Raw genomic sequence first — 23,977 nt, 5'->3', positions numbered from 1 at the left:
CTCATAAGACTTGTGCTCTAGACCCTTCACCAGCTTCATTGCCATTCATATCTAATGTTCACTGAAGTCAGTTGTGTAGGAGGACACATGTAATTTAATGCTGTATTCTCACCAGTGTCAAATTGACCAAGGTATTTTTAGCATGTGTGGTGTAGAAATTATTATTAAGATGCAGACCAAAGTAGGTAGAGATTTTATAATCTTTTCCTCATAGGAAATGCCAAGATGATACTTTGTAAATTAAAAATAAGTCGAGATGTTCAGCTACTCTATTAATAATGCTGGAAAACTGCTGCAGTTCTTACCTTCACTGTTCTATTAGCCAGTGGCATTATCTTGGAGGCTGTGAGCCGTAAAGTGATTAATGATTATGTTTATACCCATGCAGAATTGCTAGGAGAGAGGGAATTGACTTGCAGTGAGAGCAGCAAAAGGGAAGTCATGCACCTGTGACTGGTGACCAAGATAAGCATCAGAGAGTGTAATGAATGTTTAAATAAAAAATCAGACAGTGGAAAGTGAGGTCTAAGAGGAGGAAATGAAGGGGAAGAAGTTAAAAAAGGAGGGGAGGAATGAAGGAAGGAAAAAAGGGAGAGATAGTGGGAAAAAAAAGGGAGAGAAATATAAAACAAGAAATAGAAAAAGAAAATAATCACAGAACCAAACCAAGAATTTAGGAATTGACCCTTGCACCAGCAACAATCACATATTTCGATTTCCATTAATGTCTGGGTAAGATCATGTTTGTTCGGTCGTGATGCTTCACCATGTTCTGCCTCTTGTAGCTTTGAAAATGCATCTGACAACATCTGAAGATAAATGGTACACAAAAGTGAGAGCAATAAAATGCTCCCCTGCTAAAGCTACAAAGGCAATTCCATGAGATGAGAAAATGGGAAATGATTCTTTTAAAAGCAAGGAATTTGAAAAATATTTCCTTCTTTTATATGGAGTCAGCAACATCTAAGCCTTAATCCACCCTGGACAGGCCACCCATGATGAGAGGTGAACTATGTCAGTTGACAGCAAAGACCAGCCTGCAGAGGTAACATCATGTGTGAGTTTAATGCTCTTGTCAAGTTTCTATTGCCCAGCTCAAGAAAGCAAACCACAGTCATGTCTATTAAAAACCTCCAAAGTGAATAATGCTTATTTTTATTTTAGTAGGGGAAACTCTTTCTCTAGTTCTCACTGGTGTTTATGTCTGTGATTGTAGGAATTCATGGGAACTGCATCTTCAGAATTTTCCTGATAGTTCTAGCACCAAACCTGTCATCATGATTCAGTCAAGTCAATAAAAGTAACTTAAAAGCTGCCCTTATATTGGATTTCATCATAAAGTTCAGGTAAGTTTAGGTAAGGAAGTTTACGTATGTAGAGCCAAGGGAGCAGAGGCAACATAAGCCACTGATTCAGCACAAGTCAGTGAAAGAACTGAAAATGCAGTGCGTGATTAGTTGAATCCACACAAACTTAATCAAGCCAGAAAGCCACATCGCTGCAAGTGCTATGTCTCAGAGAATGCAGTTGTACTGGTCCAGGATGCGTGCTTATGTATTCCACTGCCATATGCATTTACAGGATCAAGCGTGCACTAGTCTGAAGATCTCATAACTCCATCCTATCACGTAGCATAGGTGTGTAGGATATTTAATAAAAACAGTTTAAGAAAAATGAAGTATGTGTCCAAGACATAAATTCTTATAAACTTGAACATTTACCTTCGTAAGAAAAATGAAACAGATGTTTGCATATTATAGATAACTTATATTCATCACTTTACAAAGCTATATCCTGCTGAGTCTAGAACAAAAGCCAATTATTACACTGAAAAGAAAAATATGTCCTGTCACTCTGGAAATGAAGTCCTTTAGAGAAAGAGTTTTAAAATCAGCAGTTAAGAGGAAAGACTTCTTACTATTTATTTCATCAGTATACAAGTTAGGTTGATGAAAAATATTCACTTCAAAGTGTGTATGTGTTGGGAAAGGGTTAAAAGGAGGAAGACTTTCTTAATTGACCTGGATATTTATGATGCATCACATATTTAGCTTCATTGTCTGGTATGTGGCAACAAAGATCAATGGAAAGGCAGGGCACCACCCCAGCTGCTGGTAATATGATGCAATGCCAATTACAGTTTTTCTGTAGATTTCCTCTTACCAGATCGTTAGCTTCTGATGAGAACAGTCAGTGCTTGGCAGTGTAATCCCACTCCAATATGTGGCAGTGGCTATGGTCCCCAAGAACAGACTTAAAATCAACTCTTGATAACCTGTAGGAATGGCAACGTAACAAGGACCTGCTTTATCATGATCTGTAGTGGATCAGGATCATGCTGTTCATCAGGCTCATGCAACTCATGACCCACATATTTGTATGCTGTTTTACAGGCTTGTGGTTATCACTAGAGAGTTTCAGTCCCAAATGGTAATGTTTGTAAGGTCTGTCTTTATGTTCTTGTGTAGTAAATGAGAAAAAAAGGTCAATTCTGAAAAGTCAGCATAGCTGCTATGCAGCTTTTGTTCATGTGTATTATATACTTGTATAGAGCTGCTATATGTTTACGCTATGCAGCTGTTTGTCATCATTTACATTACTGTCTTCTAAACCTGGACAGTAGAAATATTGTGAAATTAATTTAAAAGACAGAAAAAATTGTTTACATGTACTTGGTCTTCTGTGTAATATTGAAAGTTAAAGAAAGCACCTTTATACTGTACAGTCTAGACCTGTAAGCTACTGGCATTAGACAAACACAAATATTACAGTATTGTAATACAGTATTACAATATTGTAATATTACAGTATTGTAATATTTTCTGTCTGTAAACACATCTGTAATTCCAACCTCTAGCAAAACTGGAAAACAAAGAAAACTGAAATATTTCTATTTTCTTTTTCTTCAATGAGATCTTCTAATTCTTCTTCAAGACAGGGTAAAAGCTGTTAAAGCCCCAGAAAATCAAACTAATTTGGAATCAGGCATAGTGTTTAAAACAACATTGTTTGAAGTTTTTCTACATTTATCCTGTTGGGTATGTGTGATCAACTACTACAACATATAATGTCTCATGCAAATTTCGTATTAAAAATTCTGTACTTTATGGAAACAATATTGACAACTTCATTTATTAAAAACCATAGCCATGTCCACTGAAACCAAGGAAGTTTGCTTTTTTAAATGAGAATTAAGTACATAAATGCATCTGCCATTCTTTTTATTTACATATCTTTTCAATTTTTTTTTTTAAGTTTCCTTTCTTCACATTTCCCAATTGTGCAACACCAGTGACTTGCACCATCTCTTGTATTTTAATGGAACCTCAGATTCTTGTGTACTATCAAATTTCCCATCTCTGGAGAAAATAAAAAATAATGTACAGTTGGGAGTCATAAGTTGATCATACCAGTCATAACTAAATTACACTGAGAAAATAATTGTAGCACATATGTAGAAAAAAAATCCATTTTAAAGGACATTGTAAAAATATTTAATTATCCAAAATAAGAAAATTATATCACAATGCATGTTTCTTTATGAACTAGTTGCTTGGAAAAGGTTACATTGGTTGTTTTTGGTACCAAAGAAGCTGAACTTGGGCTGACAATATATCTGCATTTTCTCCCGACTTACCAGGATTATTGGTGCCAACTTCCACAGTAGTAGTTTGACTGACTGGGGGCAACTCATACTTTCATGAAACGCTTTGGCTCTTCTGAGCTTTCTGAAATTTTTCTTCCATATCCTCTCTCTATTTTTCCCTCTCTGAGTGGTCTCAAGTGGAAGTAGTAATTTGTAATTAAGTAAAAGAGATATTAGGCTACATGTTGGTGAAATGATCCTGAAAATGAATGTGGTAAAGGTACTGGCGATTACACAAGCCTCATTCTGAGTACAGTTGCATTTTTACAATGTGGATAGCCACATGGATGCTGTTATGCTCAGGTTGGGTTGGCAAACCATTCCCATTTTCCAGGATTCTAAGACTGTACAAAAAAAAAGAAGCCATTGAAATGAGCAAAGTCCTGTCACATGGACCATTAAAAAAGAACTGGAAAATGTTCTGTAAAACATAGTCTTACATAGGCTGAGAGGCTTACAGGAACAACTGTTTGGGTTTTTTTTTTTAGTCTTCTGGTTTCTTTTTCTCTGTCTGAGTGATTTTGAGTATTGCAGAAGACTGAGAGAACCTCTCAGAGTAGTTTTAGATCAGGAAGTCAGTGCTGATTATTTGTTTCAAATACACCCAGTAATCACTGGTTGTTTATTATCCAATAAAACAGAGGGTATTACAAACAAGCAGTGCTGTAAAGCAGGCTTAGACGAGACCTTATTGCTCTTTACAACTACCCGAAAGGAGGTTGCGAGGCGAGTGTTGGTCTCTTCTCCCAAGTAGTAAGTGATAGGACTAGGGGAAATGGCCTCAAGTTGCACCAGGGGAGGTTTAGACTGCATATTAGAAAATATTACTTCACTGAAAGGGTTGTAAAGCATTGGAACAGACTGCCAAGGGAAGTGCTGCTGTTGCCATCCCTGGAGATATTTAAAAGACATGTAGATGTAGCACTTAGGGACATGGTTCAGTGATGAACTTGGCAGTGTTACGTTTATGGTTGGAGTTGATCTTAAAGATCATTTCCAACTTTAATGGTTCAGTGATTCTGTGATTCTGTAAAATCAATGATGCAGCTCTCCGGTGAGTTAATTTGAGTTGGTATTTCTAATCTAGCACAGGTTAGAAGAATGGTGACAGAGACCTATTACGTTGTTTTGTAGCTTTGCAATGTATGCAAAGGGATTATTGTTGTTGGCAAGGGACTGAATTTTGTCTTCAGACAAACAAATAAAGGGCCTGTCTATCTGAATCCTGATCATCTCTGTTTCTGAAGGCACAATAAATGATAAGCTACAGGGTTGGTATTCATGATTTAAAGAGAGACCTCCATCAGCTGTTCATTATGCTAGGATTGCTAAGGTGATGTACTCAACCTGATGTATGTCCAAGAACTGACTTTTTGAGTAGACACTTGTGCATAGTGAAGATACTTAATGCTGGGATCTTTTTTACTTTGTGTCAAGATGATAACAGTAGCTGATGCCTAGAAGACACAGCTAGAAAAAATGCACTGGGGATGTCAGATGCAGTTTCTTAGTACTTTATTCCTTAGAAGGTGATTAAACCTCAACTCCTTTAAGGGAGAATATGTAATTCTAGAAGACATTTTGGGAATAAATCTTGTGGCTTATCCCGGAGATTCCAGGAGAGGTTACCTTAGGGAGGATATTTCTGGTGTTTGAGTCTCTTGCTCTGCTTCTCCATGTTATCACATTCTTTCAGAGGAAGGTAGAGTCATTTGCAATGCCTTCAGGATGCTTCCATCACTTGTAGTTCTATTATAAAACAGTATTTCTAATTAAAGCTGCAGTTGCCTGTAGGAGTCAAAAAGTTTTTTTTTTCCTCTAACACGTAATTTGACTTCTAGGTTTCTGAACTATATCCCTCCTTGAATAATCTTTGAAGAGTGAAAGCTGGCTCACAGTTGGAGAAGAGTTACTTAGATAGTAAGGGCAGTGCCCTGAGGAGATATGGAAGACTTTTTTTATTATCTGTCTGGTTTGTGTCACTGAAAGGTCTTGGTTTTATAGATTGATGGATTGGGCATTACAAAAAAAAATTAGATGAAGTTGTCTGGGACCCTTAGGACCTGAACTTCGTTCTGCAGCCAGGGCAATATGACTGGATCAGCATTGGTACCTCACTTCTTTTTTTCCCTGAGACTAAAGATCCCTCAGGCACAGGCAGCAACAAGCACGAACATACAATTTTTTCACTTTTGCTTGTGGCAGCCCATCAAATTTTGTGGTTTACACATATGACTCACTCATCCACTTTTTCTGCTCTCCACCCTCATGATCTTCTATAGTATCAGTAACTTTTAGGTTTACAGCACATTGCCAGAGTTTTCTTTTTCTCTTTTACATCATGAAGCAGATATTACTGATCAGTCTACCAGGCAATTCTGTCTGATGTATAAAGCTCTGCAGTACAAGATAGAGTGTGGTGCTCAACTAGAACCAGTTCGAGGGAGCACTTGCTTCACTCCAGCTGCAGCCTCCTGCAGCATTCCCTCTGACTCCATGTCACACGATGCTCAAGGCATGTTCCCAACATGGGACTTTACACTGAGAGACTGTTCACACTGACACTGAAGTTAATGACAAATCTCTTATTGATTTTTATCAAGGCTCCGAGGAGATCTTATAACAACCTTCCAGTACCTGAAAAGGGGCCTACAGGAAAGTTGGAGAGGAACTGTTCATAAAAATTTGTGGTGATAGGACGAGGAGGAACGGATATAAACTGGAGAGAAGCAGATTTAGACTAGACATTAGGAAGAAATTCTTCACCATGAGAGTGGTGAGACACTGAAATAGGTTGCGAAAGGAAGTCGTGGATGCCCCATCCCTGGAGGTGTTCAAGGTCAGGTAGGATGGGATCTTGGGCAGCCTAATCTAGTGAGATCATAGAATCATAGAATCACTAGGTTGAAAGGGCCTCCAGGATCATCGAGTCCAACCATTCCCATCAATCACTAAACCATGCCCCTCAGCACCACATCCACCCATCTTTTAAACACCTCTAGGGAAGGTGACTCAACCACATCCCTGGGCAGCCTCTGCCAGTGCCCAATGACCCTTTCTGTGAAATACCTCTTCCTGATGTCAAGCGTGAACCTCCCCTGGCAGAGCTTGAGGCCGTTCCCTCTTGTCCTGTCATCCCACCATGTTTCTGTGACAGCAACTACATCATGGTCTCCTTGCCCTACAATAAATTCCAATTCCTCCTGCTTATTGCCCATGCTGGGTGCATTCCCATATAGAATCACAGAATTGTAGAATCATAGAATAGCTTGGATTGGAAGGGACTTTAAAGATCATCTAGTTCCAACCCCCCTGCCATGGTCAGGTACATGCCTGGAGGAGAAGGACCTGGGGGTGTTGGTTGACAGCCGACTGAACATGAGCCAGCAGTGTGCCCAGGTGGCCAAGAAGGCCAATGGCATCTTGGCTTGTATCAGAAACGGCGTGACCAGCAGGTCCAGGGAGGTTATTCTCCCTCTGTACTCGGCACTGGTGAGACCACTCCTCAAATACTGTGTTCAGTTCTGGGCCCCTCACCACAAGAAGGATGTTGAGGCTCTGGAGCGAGTCCAGAGAAGAGCAATGACAGTGGTGAAGGGGCTGGAGAATAAGTCTTACGAGGAGTGGCTGAGAGAGCTGGGGTTGTTTAGCCTGGAGAAGAAGAGGCTGAGGGGAGACCTTATTGCTCTCTACAACTACCAGAAAGGAGGTTGTAGCGAGGAGGGTGCTGGCTTCTTCTCCCAAGTGACACGGGACAGGACAAGAGGGAATGGCCTCAAGCTCTGCCAGGGAAGGTTCCGGCTGGATATTAGAAAAAAATTTCTCACAGAAAGGGTCATTGGGCACTGACAGAGGCTGCCCAGGGATGTGGTTGAGTCACTGTCCCTGGAGGTATGTAAAAGATGGGTGGATGAGGTACTGAGGGACGTGGTTTAGTGATTGATGGGAATGGTTGGACTCGATGATCCTGGAGGCCCTTTCAACCTAGTGATTCTATGATTCTATGATCTCACTAGATTAGGCTGCCCAAGATCCCATCCAAGATTCCATTGATAGGAATGGTTGGACTCGATGATCCTGTGGGTCTTTTCCAACCTAGTGATTCTGTGATAAGTTTCAAGGACCTGTAAAATGAGGCAGTGATGAGCAGATGATCCCAGCATGAAAAACTGTGTTCCATCCTCAGTCTATGGCTCTAGTCAGCCATACTTGTCCAGATGCTTACATGACAGACTTAATTTAGAACTATTATATTACTAATTACAAATGCTAGATTAGATACACTGAGTTGTTCAAGGTCTGTTCTTAAATTCTGTCTCATGGTCTCCTCTATTGTTGGGTGTGAGAAAGATTCAAGTAATAGTCATTTGGTAGTAAAACAGGATCATGTGAAAATTCTGGGCAAATACATCTTAAGTGTGTTCAACACCTTTTAATCTCAGGCTTTGAAAGAACTAGAAAACTGCATTTCTAATGCATATCAAAAGCACTGTTACTTACACTGTTGCTGATTATTTTCCTTGTTTGTCTTGAAATTATTTAATGAAGGTAATAAAAGTAAAATGACTCATTATCTGATAGCCTCAGTCTAGGTTTCAGTAGAAAACCAGGAGCTGCTGTTGATGTGCACAAATACCTGTAATTCAGACTAACCATACTTCTTTTAAATTTGCTGGTTGATTCCTTTTTGTCTTCTCTTTTATGACCAGACTTACCCATAAGGCTCAGGAAAAATATGCAGGAAAGCCCAAGAGCCCTAGCTGGGAGCAATACTGTGGTGTCCTTTAGTATGTGCCTTTTGGTGATGCCATTTACAATACGGCTTTGGTCCCACAGGTCTGCAATGTGGTTTTCAGCTTTGGTAATCTTTACCTGATGCAAGAGGTTCCGTCGCATGAAGTAGGAATAGTTCACCCTCCATTTAAGCAGACATCAGACAATGTGAGAATGGGCAATGAGACTTGTACTGCCTGGGAGCAATGTGTCTGGAGCAGACCTGGGGTGTTTTGGTGTGCAATGAGGGGATTAAAATATCTCCACAGTGCAATGCTGGGCACAAGCTTTGTGCCGAGTCTGCTCTGTAAGTAGAAACGAAGGCTTTGGTCTGCAGAACTGCAAGTCAGACATTTTTGCAAACACAAAAACTGCTTTGATGGTAAAAACTAAAGGAATGAAAATGGTAACTTGTCACAGAAGAAAATATACCTTTGAATTATGAGCCCAGAGAGCAGAGATGGTGTGGCAAAATAACCAGAAGTGTAGAGCAATGCAAACATGAAGTAACCATCTGTTTTTCTCTAGGCTTTAATGGACCTTGTATTTTATTTCCATTTTAAAGAGTCATCTTTACAGGCCATTTGTCCTTTCCTCTTTATTCTCTCAACTCATCCCTATGATGAAAAGTTAGTGCTCTTATCAGGCAAGGTTTCAGGTAATGCTTCAGTTTTATAGCCTCAGCCTTTCCATGAGCAAACATTCACAGCAACCTTTAGCCTCTCTTCTTTCCTGAATTTTGCTGTTGTTAGTTTTTCACAAAGAGAAGTGCCACCTAGTACACTGGAGGAACGGGCGGAGGTGAAGGCAAGGAATGGGACAGGGAAGTGCCTGAGAGAAGGATTATAGGGCTTGTCTTGGAATCTACAGTGGGGAGATCTTTTTATTCCTGTCCAGGAGCAAAACCAATAGAGAGTATCTGAAAAAAAAGAGGGTTGGAAGAGATTAAGAAAAGAGAGAGTGCACACAATGGGTCTAAACTGAGCAACAATGGAGCAATGGATGTTGTGTCTGGCCGTTTGGCCTTTCTTTTTCTCACTCCAGCAACAAGTTAATTCAAATGAGTGTAGCGACAACAATTATGTGATCAATGTGATGCTTATGAATTACTCGGACCTCCCATCATCTACTGATAATTTGGAATTAGCTGTGAAGCAAGCCTTGAAAAGGGTGCAAAATGAATTCCAGGAGACAGGTAAGGCAATTGGTGTTTGCTATCCCTTTCCTGCTGTGGTTTGTTGTCAGACTTTGTGCCACAACTTTCTACTCATCTGTTCTTTGGCAAATTGCTTCTCAGACAGGCTCTTTGCCTGACCATTCACCTCATGTAGGTCTTAAAGAAATAAAGACCTCTCTCTTTAAAATCATGAGTCCTCTACAGATGGTCAGAACCATGTTTGCTTTCATGGTGTCTGGGTAGACTCTTTCTGCACACTTATCTGGAGAGGTTCAGTTGGGATTGGGAACATGGGAATTGCTGAGCTGGATCAGACAAGACCAGTGATGCATCTAGTGCTGTAACTGGGATGCCTTTGCTTCCTATCCAGACTGGGGATTAGCCTCAACTTTCTGAAATTAATTTTCCTCTCGACCTCATCTGTTGATCACACTATGACTTGCAGTTTGAAGAATTTGCAGCCCCTCATTTAGTGTCACTGCAAGAGATACTTCTATTTATTTTGATAGCTTAACACCTTGTTTCAATGTCACCAAGCTACTCTCTGTAGAATATCATGGGGAAAAGAGGTTCCAAAAAAATTATGCTTATTCCCTTTCTGCCCTCCAGCTGAAGCGGTTTTGTCCAATTTTATTTGCAAATAGTCTCTCACTTACTTTCTACGGAGCCTTAAAAAATGGCCAACACTAAAAGTGCTTTGTAATAAAAGCATTAATACTCAGCAGAAGTCAGCAGTCCATGCTGGAGCAAAATTTCGGTCTTATTCTAAGTAGTAGAGGTCAGGTGGTAGGTGCACTTTCTAGCAGCTTTTTGGTGGGAGACATCCAAGCGTAAGACTGATCAGACCTGTGTCAGAAGAGGAGGAATACAGCATTCATGATGCTCTTCACTTTTACATTTGCATTACAGGAGAAAATGTTACAGTCAGTGCCACGTTCCACAGCTATACCTCATCATTCTATGTCTCACAAGGCTGTCGTACCAGCACATGTGAAGGCGTAGAGCTCATCAGGGAAATTTATGTGAGTAGTAAGCTTCTTTAGGTTGATTTCCTAAGAAGACGAAACTTTTTTTCTTTCTGTGCTTGAATGTATATGTGCCTCTCTGTCTTTCCTTTTAAACTTTTTGTCATGTTCTCTTCCAAACAAATTTGACAGAGAAGCGGAGTTTTGTGAAGACAAGCAGGCAAATACTGAAGAAAGATTCTGTGAATTCTTCCCAGAGGCTGTCATTAGACATTTGGTGGCAGTGCTGGCTTAAGCAGCCTCCCACTTGAGGCTGTTTTTCCCTTGCTTAAGTTGTCCTCTTTTTCATACCTGCATAGCTCTTCATGTGGCCACATAGTCAAAGCAATCTATTGATGAAAACAAACAAAAAAAACGCAACAAAAATACCCCCTCAAACCTAAACACTCACACAGCCCAAGCAGGGCAAAAATAGGTCAATTTCCAACTGGATTAGACCCTGACCTGGTTCACTACCAGTTTACACAAATGCACAAAGGAGAGCACTGTGTGAGAATGGGGACATGTGGGCAGAGAGGTTATTAGACTAGCACTGATACCAAAGAAACGCGTATGGAACTATGCCCAGAGGGCAAAGATGAAGTGCTCACTTCTCACTAGAAATCACAGAAGTCACATGGGAGGAACTACATGAATACCTTAATAGTGGGACAAGCTTCAGTTAGAATTGATATCTTAGAAGAAGCTGTATTTCAGTGTGTTTTTCTCACGTCTAATAACTGTCACTTCCGATTGAGGCTTTATCAATCCAATATGAATTCTCAAATCTACAAATGTATGAGCACATACCGTACTACTTGTTAAGTAATCATTCCTCATGACACACAAATCTGCTGATCAGGCCCCATTTGGTGGTAGTGGAAGGATTTTTTTCATACAAACTTCATATACACATTACTTCATTGTTCTGATACACAATATCTTGTAATTCAAATCCCTCTGTCTTCTGCAACTGCAAGCACTGGTGGGGTGTATAATTTCACACCTGCAATTATAACAACTGCAACTTTTTAATCCTATTTTGCTGTTGTCTCCTAACGAAAGTCATACAGTCACGATACTGTCCTCAGCCTTTTTTTAGCTTTCTGTAATTCTTCTCTTCTTCACTCTACGTTGGTTCTTTTAACCTTTCTGTAGCTCCATTTCTATTCTGTTGTTGCTTTTGTTGGGTAAATTCTGTGATTCCTTATCAAATGCTAACGTTTTCTTCATTCTTGCACCCTCCTCTCTCTACCAATCCTCTGCACTGCCCCCACTACTGACTCTTTCTGATCCTTTGCAGAAAAAGGATGCACTCGGCTGCGTCGTCATAGGACCTGCTTGCACTTATGCTACCTACCAAATGGTCTCGTAAGTAGCACCTCTCCTTCTAACTTTGTGTTGATAGAGATGTCAACTGCTGGACAAAGTTGTCTTATGTACAAGCCAGCAGAGACGTTGAGGTTTAGGATATGTCAGACACTGTAAGGTCTGCAGCTGAGACAGTAAGACTCTTACACATATTTTTGGTAGGGGGAATAAAATCCCCTTCCAAAGCTGGTTGATGAAACCTCACTACTAGCAGGGAAACTTCTCTAATTGCTGACAGCAAGTTGATTGATTGATTGATTAAGGGCTCAAAAGACCTAGCTCTTCAGCAACTGCAGCAGGAAAGAGATGTTGACTTGAGGCATATAGACATCGCAGTATTGCAGCAACAAGGGTCCAGTCATTGAGAGTGGCCTGAGTTATGTGTGTCAAGGGAAGGTCCAAAATCCCCAACCATTTTCAGTAAAAAGTGTTTAGATATGGATCAGCCAGTTTCGTCCTAATTCTTCTGCCTGAGGAAACATTCCTCAAGGATTACTCTCTCTAGTATTGTATTATACAGGAGCCTGTAGAATTCTTTTCTGTATTATATTGCACATTAATATGTTCATTCACAGATATTAGGAAAAGTGTGAGTTGAATGTGCAGACTTCTATCATAAATAAGTTAAAAATTCCCATCAGTCGTGATGTACAAATCCATATTGTTACTTATGTGAATCATTGCCCTTTTTAAATTTCAGTAGCCTTTTGATTTCACTGAAAGATATTGAGAAGATTAATACACTTTCACCTCAAGCCTTATGTGCTTTTAGTTCTATACTTTTCTTTTAGTGGCATGACCAGGAGTGAATACTGGTGAATACATGTGACTGATTTAGAAAAGAATTAAAAGAGTAAGTCTTACATATGTATAGCACCATGATAAAATATTATGCAATATACCCCATTTTATTCATTATGCCTCCCAAGTCCATGTTTGCTTTTCTGTCTGCTGGATATGGAGGTGCCTAGAACGGTGCTAAATCTTTTCCTTGGACTCTGACATGGTGGAATCAGTAAAAATTATGAATAGCGGAAGTTTATGCAAAGCAATGAAGAACACCAACAAACAGGCAGCTGGCTTTTTGCCAGTGGTGCTATAGCTTTGCAAATCAGAACAAGTGCCTTTCTTTAGAGCACTTTAAGTGATGGGGAAGGTGCTGTGGGCTGGGTGCTCCATGGGCAGCTGGACAGGAGTGTGCAGGGCTTGTGGGAACCTGGCTGCTGCCTGCGGTCAGTTGCTGCTCTGTGGCTTGTCTAACGGACATTAAGCAACACCAAGTGTTAACTGCAAGAGCTCAACAAGCACAGCAGCTGCAGGGATATTGCAAGAGAATGGTGGAAGTAACAAGCTTAATTTGGGATTAGCCCAACTGTCTACCTCCAACTTCTTCACTATCTCTAATTGAAGAAATCATTGGGCAATGATTAGTGGGATGAAATTTATGAAGTCCAAATGCTGGATTTTGCACCTAGAACAGAGTAACAGTTGGCATGAGTAGAAACTGGGAGAGGAGAGGCTGAAGAGCAGCTCTGCAGAAAAAGATCTTGGGGTGATGGTTCACATCAGACTTGGTATGAGTCAGCAGTGTGCTCTGGTAGCCCAGAGGGCAAACCGGGCATCAAAGACAGCATCATCAACCAGTCAGAAGAGGTGACCATCCCGCTATATTCAGTGTTAGTGCAGCCTCACCTAGAGTACTCTGTGCAGTTATGGGCCCCACAGTTTCAGAAGAGTGTTAAGGTACTCGAATGCATCCAATGAAGGGCAACAGAGCTGGTGAAAGGGCTGGAAAGAATGTCCTATACCTAACAGCTAGGGACCTTGGGCTTATCTAGTTTGGAGAAAAAAATGCTCTCTATATCTTTCTGAGGAAGGGAAGTGGAGAGGGAGGTGCTGATCCTTTCCCCCTGGTATCGAGTGATAGAACACATAGGAATGGTTCAAAGCCACTCCAGGGGAGGTTTAAACTGGACATTAGGAAGCATTTCCTAACTGAGAGGGTGATCAAGCACTGGAACAGGCTTCCTAGAGAGGTGGTTGATGCTCCAAGCCTATCAGTGTTCAAGAGGCATTTAGACAAAGGTCTTAATACCATGCTTTAGGTTTTGGTCAGCCCTGAACAAGTCAGGCAGTTGGAGTGGATGATCGTTGGAGATCCCTTCCAACTGAAATGGTCTATTCTGTTCTATTCTATTCTAAGCCAGACATAAAAAAGTATTTTTCATTAGTGAAACACTCTCCCTGACATTACTCATTATATCATTTCTATCTGTTCCTATTGCAACTAAGTATAAACCCTCTAATTTGGTAAGTGGTCTTTGCCTGGGAAATAAAATTTTGTCACAATAATGCAAACAATTCTAATGACCATGTTTTTTCAGGTAAAATTCTCTATCATAAAAAACCCCCCGACACTTACCATACAAGAACTAAAATATTTTAAGCCAAATCTAATAAGATTGCTGCATCTAGGAAAATACTTTTATACTTTTAAAATACTTTAAAAACATATTGTGTCTGTAGATTAAAAAAATATCTTTTACAAATTCCCTGCCAGCAGAAGGTTGCCTTGGTTTTTCTCCCTAACTGCTGCAGTTGCACAGTTCCTAAAATATGCCATAGTGAAACTAAAAGACCTCCTTTGATTTGTATGAGTAAACCTTTTCTGATGGCAAAAAGCTGTCACCTTCCAGCCCTGTCCCAATAAAGAGGTCGATTCCATCCTATTTTAATGGCAACTGGGGAGCAGAAACGTGTGGTTCCTTGAGGAGTCACAGCCCTTGGGCTGAAATGGTGTGTGATACCCAAAAGGGCACAGAGACCTGGGGCCACTGAGATGAGTTGCCTCAATCAGTTCAACAGGGCTTTTCAGTGCTAATGCTGACTTGAAATCTGCCTGGTTTCTGAGGAGCTTTCTGTTTCAGGTTCAAATTGCCTTTAAACTAAGGCAGGGCACAAGGGGAGAGGAAGCTGAGGATGGAAGTCATCTGGTCGCTGCTTTGGTGTGACAGCAATCTGTTCAGACTTGTCTTTTTGTCTCTCCCTTCAGAGTTGACACAATACTGAGCCTGCCTCTGATCTCTGTAGGGAGTTTTGGACTGTCCTGTGACTACAAAGTAAACCTAACTCGCCTTCTGACCCCAGCCAGGAAAGTGAATGATTTCTTCTATTATTTTTGGAAAGAATCTCGGCTGCCATTCAAAACCACAACCTGGGAAACTACCTACATTTACAAGAGGAACAATAGCTTGGAGGCATGCCTCTGGTGAGATTCAGACACACCTCTGACCCACTCGTTGATAAACTACCTCCATCCTCAGACAGGTGTGGAGGTGCCTTGAGAGGCGCCTTACGGCAACCAAGGAAAAAGAGAAGGAAGAGATGAAGTATACCCTTTAGCTGCACTGCATATCTTGATGTTTCTCTCAGTCTGCACATAAGTGTTCTCAAGCCTTGACTTTTCCTGTAGACAGCATGGCCCACATGTTATCTCTGCTGGAAATACCTGCTTATTGTAACCTTGATGTAAATAGTGTGACTACGAAAGTCTCCTCTGCTGGGCTCTCCATAGATGCCTTTTCAGGTCAGGGGTCTTGCCAAGATCTTGCGATGTTTCTCCACATTAATGGCTTCAATCTTTGAGCACTACTGTTACTCCAAAGCATTTCCAAAGTTCATGCTGTATCTTTCTTTAAACAAAATACCCGCAGTGACTGCAGAACTCAAGCTGCACTCTTGTCAGTTTGAAGCAAGGCGACAGTTTTCGCTTTGTGACTTGAAATATCAGCCTGATTCTCAAGAATGCTGTGTTTTCTTCTTGTCTAAAATCAAAGGCTATATTCAGTCACATAGCCTCTCTAATATACTGATGTATTTCATTACTCTTCTATTATTGACTCCTACTTAATCTTCAGCCCATGTGAGTGTTTCCATGCTCCTTTGAATTTCTTTTTCCAGTTTTGGGACATTAAATGCTGATTAATTAAATAAAAATAACCTAATTTCTTCTCATAATTTTACAAATATAACTCAAAGAAAGTCAAGTATTATGGAAACAAATACATCTTTCCAATTAATAACCAGAGGAACTTGCTGAATTTTAAGCAAAATTTATGACTGTGTTGGCTTCAGAGTGATATAAGCAGGTACTTATAGAGTATTTTGTAGACAGAACTTCTATTTTTTTGTTCTGAATCAAGGGGCCTAAACTCGATCTCCAATTCACCATTGTTTGTGACTTCAGAATTGTTCAAGGACCTTTTGTTTATGTTGAATTAACAAAAAAAATAAATTAAGCTTTTATCTGTGCCCATTTTTAATCCTAACATAGTTGTAAAAATGCATCTCATTCTGCTGTCAGCTTAAAGGTTTTTGAACTGTCTAATTTTAAAAATTCATTTTTGCTAAAGCACAATTTCTGCCTCATGGGCTAATTGTTTTTCCATATGTGTCTAAAAATAGGCAAATACCCACAGTAATAGCAAAACCAGGTTATCTCTCAAATATACATATGTTTCTGTAAATTAATAGCCAATTATTCTGTCCCTGAAAATAAAATGGGAAGCAAAAGATATTTAGTAGTTAAAAGGACTGTCATCTCAATGTTTCTAGATCAAAAGTTAAGTAGTTTCAAAACAAAGATATTTCTTTTGGTTTTTCCTTTGCCTTAACTTGTTTCAGACAAAATGTCTTTTCTTAAACACAACATGTTAAGGCAAGAATAGGATTTAGGAGTTGGCTGGTTTTGCTTAATCTTATAGCTGGATTTTACTCACTTAGTTGGGTTATTTTGCTGTCCTCATTTTTTTCCCCCTCACGTTTTAACTGATTCAATATAGTTGTTTTGGTTTTATTTCCTTACTGTTTCTCCTCTCCTCTCCTCTCCTCTCCTCTCCTCTCCTCTCCTCTCCTCTCCTCTCCTCTCCTCTCCTCTCCTCTCCTCTCCTCTCCTCTCCTCTCCTCTCCTCTCCTCTCCTCTCCTCTCCTCTCCTCTCCTCTCCTCTCCTCTCCTCTCCTCTCCTCTCCTCTCCTCTCCTCTCCTCTCCTCTCCTCTCCTCTCCTCTCCGTTCTTTCTGCAGCTCCCATTTACACCCTTGAACCTTCACATGTGTCTTCTAAGGTTACTACTGATGCCTTAAAACAGCAGAGCTTACTTGCTCTGCCTCCCAGTTAGTCTCACTTACTGTAATTTCCCCATATCCCTGATTTATTTTCTTAATTGTTAATGTCTTATTACATCATTGCATTTTCCAAACACATCCTTTGTACAACCAGGCTCAAATACCTCTGAGTGACTTTCAAAACACTTATAAGTCTTTCATGCCCTATATTGATTTTCTTTCTTTTATTGCTGCATAAAAAAACCCCCATTCCATACTGCCATACAAACACTCTTGTGTGCTGTAAGCAGCCCATCTCACATTTTGGCTTATTTAGGAGAATGTGAGGAGTTAGAAATTTTCTGACGGTATCTGTGCTCCCTTGTGTCAGGTACATGAATGCACTAGATGCTGGAGTCACACACTTTTCTGAAGAACTGAAGTTCAAGGAGATTTTAAGGACTCCGGAGCAGCTTAAAAATATTGTGAAAGATCCAAACCGGAAAAGCAATGGTAAGGTGGGGGCTGAGGGTGCACTCTTGCCTGCAGGTAAGTTGCTTTTCCCAGGAAATCAGACCTGCCCCTTAGCTACATTTTAGGGACAGTCTTTCCACAGAAATGGTGGAGAAATGCAGATGTACCATTTCACCTGCATACAAACATAAAATAGCACAAAATTCCTAGATTCCTCTCTCCATCTCCATAAAATATGGAGGAACATTCTGGTTCCAGAGAGGTTTCAGGGTGAATTATCTCATCTAGGCATGAGCTCCTTTTGGTGATAAATTCAGGAATCGATAAATCACAGTTCCTCCTAAAAAGGGCCTTTGGTACTACATGAATGCTTATCTCTCTTTTTCAGCTGGTACATATATTGGCCTCATTTGTGCCATCAAGGAGCACTTCTTCTGGAAGCGATCCATTTAAACTAGAAAAAAGGATGAGTAGATAGCTCATCTCCTTCTAAGATTAGGCACCTGGCATCAGTGGGCCAAGTGAGGGCAAAAGAATTCATAAGCCAATGAAATTATTATTTGAATGCCATTGAACTTAGAAATATTCATATTCAATAGGCTGTATTGCATCAGGACTGCTAATGCTTGTTTGAGTGTGGTAATGTTGCTGGTATGGCACAATCAGACAGAAAATGATGCACGTGTTGAGGCACCTTTTACCACTTCCCCTCAGATTTCCTGGTCTTACTGCAGAGAGGCTGTAGCTTTGAGTTGGGGTCCCTGCATAGTGCAAGTAATGTGCCTCAGTGCAACCTTGCTTTGCTGCTTGCTAGTAAAGCGCAAGGACTAGGCAGATGTCCTCTTGTCTGTACCTTTCACCAATGTCTCCATTTTTGCCCAATCTGCAGTGATCATCATGTGTGGCTCTCCAGATGATGTCAGCTCAGACCTAGGGACGGGGGAAGTGGATAAGGACATTGTTATCATCCTGATAGATCTCTTCAAGTAAAGTATCACCTTTGCTTTTCCGCTTTTCTCTGCAGTTCGCTGAAGGATAGAGATAATGGAAATAGCCTGAGTAGAACTGTATTGTTGAAGAAATGCTTTCTCACAAGGTGTTTTCCATTGCTGTCTTTCCTCACATCTTGCCCATTTATCTAAGCTGTTTAGTGTTAATTCAAGGCACATCCTCTACAACATCCCCTTTAGTTCACCTAATATTTTTCTAAGACAATGACAGAGTAGGTAGGGTTAATGTTGTCCTGTGGATTCCTTAGTGCTGGAAGACATGAGAGGACCAGAGTCCAAAGTCAGAATGGTCATGAGCTGATCATATGAGATATTGTACATTTGTAAAATACTCTGTCCAACCAGACAATTATGTGAATGTGGTTCACAGTATAGTTTTCTAAATTCCATTTATTCTATTTTTTTAGTGATTTCAGAGTGGTACAACCATCTCTTCTGCTTTATAACTCTTCCACTCTATAACGGTCTCTTCAACTTTTTTATAACAAAATTAATCTAACTTTTCAGACACGCTTCTTAGTATACAACCTAAGTTTTGTGTTGTCCAATTTCATTTTTATATTATTAATAACAAAATCTTTATACGCGAAGACTGGTAAGAATTGGTCTTATAAATGGTAGCCTCAAAAGCTTTGTCTGTATACGAGGACTGAGAGCTGATCTCTGGCCCTAAACCTAAGTGATACAGCAGAGCTCACACACATATGGCTAAGCGTAGATGCCCAAACTGCATTTTGGGTATGGTTCTGAACACCATAGCAAGTCACAGTCTGGAAGAGAGCTAGTTGCCCTAGACCAAACACATGCCCAGGACTATGCTGGCATGGATGATCACAAGGCAAATGTATGTGCCATGTTTCAATGTTACTTATTTCATTGTTGATGAAGAAAAAAATTCCATGAACTTCCAGGGCCTGTGGGACTTTCCAGCCCTCATGTTTAAGGTGACCTTGACAGGATAAGAAGGAGACTCTTTGGATTTATGACTTCAGTCATTTAACCTCTGAGTCCAAGATGGAGCCTGCGGTTCAAGTTCTAACAGGATCTTCTCTGTCCTGTACATTTTCAAGTTCACCATCCATATTTTTCACAACTGCCCCTAAAAGCTTTGGACTTTCCACTACTGTATCCAGGCACTAGAAATCCCCAGTTGCTTTTCCTGAAGCAATTTCCTGAAGGGATTCCTAATGCCTGGATACAGTAGTGGAAGTTGCTTTTCCTGAAGCAACTGTCCGTAACTGCTGTTCTTTGCAAATGCACGGTGGGAACTACATACGTGATTGCTTTTACTTACTGGTGTTGCACGTACAATCGTTGCCTCACAATGAGTGAGGGTGATTAGGGGCTTCTTTGCTGTGATGTGCATCCTCCTGATACCCAGCTGCCTCAGCTCATTTTATATGCTGACTTCCTTACATTTGTTATACCCCCTCCCCCCGATTTTGCTGAATATCTCAAATGGTTTTGTTAAAATAGAAACAAAACAAAGACATGTGTGTTAGATCCAAACTCAAACTGTAGGAAAAGACAGTAGGCAAGGACCCGTGCTTCTCCAAGAGTCAAGTCCCTCAGACAAGCTGATGGATTTAAATTTTGTTCAGCTCTGAGCCCTCTGGCAGCCAGGACACAAACATAGTGTTGAAGCCTCCTTCAGGGATGCTGCAGATTACTCAGTCCGGTGGAGTCTAATGTACTTTTCTTTTCACCTGGCTAGTTCAGTCCAAGCCTGGATGAAAACAACTTTGAAATTCTTCAGGGTGAAACGTATAATGTGAAAGTCAGAAGCTTCAGGTAAAGGCAGGGTCAGGGTTCTGGTGTCAGGATGGCCATCTGATAGCCATGAAACAGAGCCTGTGGTCTCCAAAAATTCTTAGTATTGTAATGACTGAAAAATAAAAGAGTGATCAAACATGAAGAATGAGAGAAGGCTCATACCATTTTTTTATCAATCTAGCTGTAGCAATGACAGATGCTGCCACTTGACACTAATATCTGTTACAGAATTCCTCTGTAACATGTGAATCCAGGGGTTGTCAGTCAGCAAAGCACTTCCAGATGGTCTGTCAGAGTGATGAAACCAAAGATACTTGAATGCTACAACCTTTTCTGCTTGTTTTAGCATCGTTTTCAAGTTCACATAGTTTCCTCTGATTTTCTTATCTCACTGAAATAAACAAATAAATAAGTAAACTGCTCTCTGCACCCCTCTGATTGTTTCATGCCCTCCTCTCCCCCATTAAATGCATTTAGTGCAAATACTGCTTTGATAAATTCTAGCAGGATATATCAAAAGTAGAGAACATGCAAAAAACTGCAGAAGTCAGAAACACACACAAGAACATGGAGAAGCTGCAAGCTGCAGTACTGCATTTTCCAGGAAGAATCTTAGTTTTAAACTCCTGCTTGACAGAAAAGGAAATAAACAGGACAGAAGTGAAACAGTTACAATAATAACAATAACTCACTCTAGCCTTTGAGTTTCAAATTGTCAGATCTCTTTGTTATTACCTTTTATTGTGGTTAAGAAGCTGGAATCAGGGGATGAACAACAGAGAGAGTTTTGTTCATGATGTAATTTTGGTTTTAGAACTACTCTTTTAACCTGTTAAATAACAGTGCTGCTGGTGAGAGGAGGATGATTCTGTCATGGTCACCACTGCCCACTGCTGATTGTTCATGGGGTTCTTGTGCTTTGCTTTGCAGTAACACGTACTTCAGGAACAACAATTCAGCCAGTTACATGCAGAATGTACTTGTCCTGACTCTGCTACCAGACGATTACAGGTTGAATATTGCAAGGACTGAGGATGCCACTCTGGTAACCACACTATTTTATATTTGATTATTGAATTCAGTTCATTCATGTTCATGCACTTGGAAATTAAAACTAAAAATACAGCTGTAATCATCCCCCGTCTTGTGTCTATGCTGATATTTTCTTACATTATGGTGGCATGACATTTTGTCATGCTGTAATGATGTAAAAATATAATATTATAAGGCAAATGTGCAGGTTGCCGTATTCCTGCTTTGTGAAGTTAAACTCAAGCTTTTAATTTGGTCTGCAAGTTCATGGAGTGCGAGGGAGACTTACAGGTACATGGCTTTCTGATTCCACTTCTGAGTGACTGATAATCTTGTGTGTAGCTGCAATGCATCACTGAAGGACGATCAATAAATGTAATCAAGATGTGAGCATGGAAAGTTCAGAAATAATAATTGTTGACTGATTTTTTGGTGCAGGTATGTTCCAGCAGTAGAAAACATTGCTGTTTCTGTCCAGGGGCTTTCCAGTTAAACTTCAAAACCAGGAGCTTTATTTTCTGTAGGCAGCATGTATTTGTTTCATTTCCTGAAAAGCAGAAACTATGCAAACCCTGTATCTGCTGAGTGAAACTGGTACTCTGCAGTCTGCCTAGGAACCAGACTCTATAAGTAGTGTTCCTCCCAGGACCTATGGCCTTGAGTTCCAGCTTCCCCGCAGGCAGCCCAAAGCTTCTGGCTGGATTTGCAGTGTCCTGGTTTCCCCCAGCCTGGGCTCCATGTTTTTTGGGTGCCAAATCTATGGCAGGCTGCTGGAGATTCTGGCACAGCTCCTTGCCCCTAAGCTGTGGCCATCTGGAAGCCCAGACTTGCTGGAATCACATCGCACAGAAAGTCTAATCTACAGCCAGCAGCCATGGGTCCTGTTGAACAGACCTGCCCAGAACCTACAGTGTAAGATTTCTTGAATCCTTTGCACAAGGATCACCATGCCAGAACTTCACATTGGCCTCTTATAAGTGTTCACTACCCCGCTGTCTTCGTACACCAAAAATATATTCATTTATCTTTATTTTTCCAAGTGAGAATTGTGATACGGCATTGCCCATCAACTCGGATTCTGGTCTTCAATGCTGGAACTTTTGCCAAATGGAGGCCACGAAAGATATTGTAGCTTTAGGCAGAAACATGAACTATCGTTTTTCTTTTTCTCTTTCTCCTGTTCTAGATGAACGATGACTTTGTTGTTGGCTATTTTAATGCAGTCTTGCTGTTTGGACATATTCTGAAGAAATTTGTCTCCTCGCAGAGGCCAGTATCACCTCTCAGTTTCATCAATGAATTCCGAAATACCACTTTTGAAGGTAAAAAAGTGCATAATCCATTGCAGGGTTCACTAAATTGGTGTGTGTGGAAATTTGTTTTTAAATACTCTTAGGATAAGTCACTTCTACACTAAACAAGTCCAAGCATGCCACTGAGTTTTATTACCACTCTTTTTCTTCTTTTTCTGTTATTTTTCCAAAGATATTATCTTCAGTATTAGCAGATGCATTACATAGCAGTGCTCAGAATGACCTGTGCATGCAACACAGAAGAGATATAAAGTCAAAATAATGATAATTTGAAACATTGCAATTAACAACAGACTGAGGACCAGACTCCTTTCTGTGCTGTAGCATCTTTCCTGTTGCTTTGAAGTATAAAGCACATTTTAATAGTATTGCTGCCCAAAAAGGGGTAGGGGAAGAAGGAGAGGCGGAGCTTCCCAGCCAGCAGAGTTGGAGAACGGGGATGAGGAATCAAAGCTGGTGACATTCTTTTGACAAAGAGCTGAACTCTCTGTAGGGAGACTATTTGGAGAATGAGAAAGGAGCAGGAAGAGTGAAGCATAGAGGTGGATTTCAGAGTCCATGCTTCCTCAAGAGGCAACCTGGCATTCAGGTTGTTAATTTGTGACAGCGGCATTTCTAAGCTTTCCCCCAAAGTCTGGTCTTGACTTGAAGCCAGTAGGTAAGAAATACAACTGATGTTCAAAATGACTCTGAAGTCCACTTAGCTAAACTTTAGTGCAGTAGTTTCAATTTTTGTCTAATTTACAAAGCCATCGTAGGCCTGGGTGCTTGCAGTGCAAGCATGAGGCAGCTGGCAACAGGTCGGCTCTTCTTAGACATCTTCTTGCTCCTCTCTCAGGTTGGCTAGCACCAATGGGCTTTTGTAGGCCATGCGCTTAAAATCACAGAATCCAATCATTAGGAAAATACAGAGGCAAGACTTACACAAAGAAGTGACATTACCTCTCTGGGAGCAAAGTGTCACCTGCAACTTCACATCAGAAATCTGTACTAAAATTAGGATTCAAATCTTTGTGTTTATGTCCCACCTACTTTCAGCACACAAGTGTAGAAGTTTTCCAGATTTTCCTAGTATGGCCTAACATATTTTGGGCTTTTCTTTCCTTCAACCATGGTATCCCAAACCTAGCAAAATATTGTTATCTAATTCCTCCAGAGATAGCATCTGTTTTGAATATCAGTAAACTCTTGAATATCAGTAGACTCTTAAGTTTCACTCTAAATTTGAAAGCATAAGTTGCAAAAATGTTTTTACTTATCTGAAATAAATTTTTCACTGTAATACTCTATGTTAGTTATAGG

General features: G+C 40.4%; 1 protein-coding gene across 2 annotated transcripts in view; it reads left to right on the top strand.

The window, feature by feature from the left end:
* The first annotated feature begins 9,165 nt into the window (after positions 1-9,165).
* GUCY2C (guanylate cyclase 2C) overlaps positions 9,166-23,977 on the top strand; it is a 48,503-nt gene continuing 33,691 nt past the window's right edge. The window contains exons 1-8 of one of the 2 annotated variants that reach the window (XM_069854677.1): positions 9,166-9,614; positions 10,506-10,618; positions 11,904-11,971; positions 15,024-15,239; positions 17,465-17,586; positions 18,437-18,533; positions 21,261-21,375; positions 22,549-22,684. In XM_069854677.1, the coding sequence (XP_069710778.1) occupies positions 9,410-9,614; positions 10,506-10,618; positions 11,904-11,971; positions 15,024-15,239; positions 17,465-17,586; positions 18,437-18,533; positions 21,261-21,375; positions 22,549-22,684 (1,072 nt within the window). In that variant the 5' untranslated portion in view covers positions 9,166-9,409. Of the gene's footprint in view, positions 9,615-10,505; positions 10,619-11,903; positions 11,972-15,023; positions 15,240-17,464; positions 17,587-18,436; positions 18,534-21,260; positions 21,376-22,548; positions 22,685-23,977 lie in introns of those variants that run through there. The other variant, XM_069854686.1, reaches the window with a different exon arrangement.

The sequence above is a fragment of the Phaenicophaeus curvirostris genome, chromosome 1, assembly GCF_032191515.1.
Source record: "Phaenicophaeus curvirostris isolate KB17595 chromosome 1, BPBGC_Pcur_1.0, whole genome shotgun sequence".
In the NCBI taxonomy this organism is placed as follows: Eukaryota; Metazoa; Chordata; class Aves; order Cuculiformes; family Cuculidae; genus Phaenicophaeus; species Phaenicophaeus curvirostris.
This window is presented reverse-complemented; position numbering and strand designations above follow the sequence as displayed.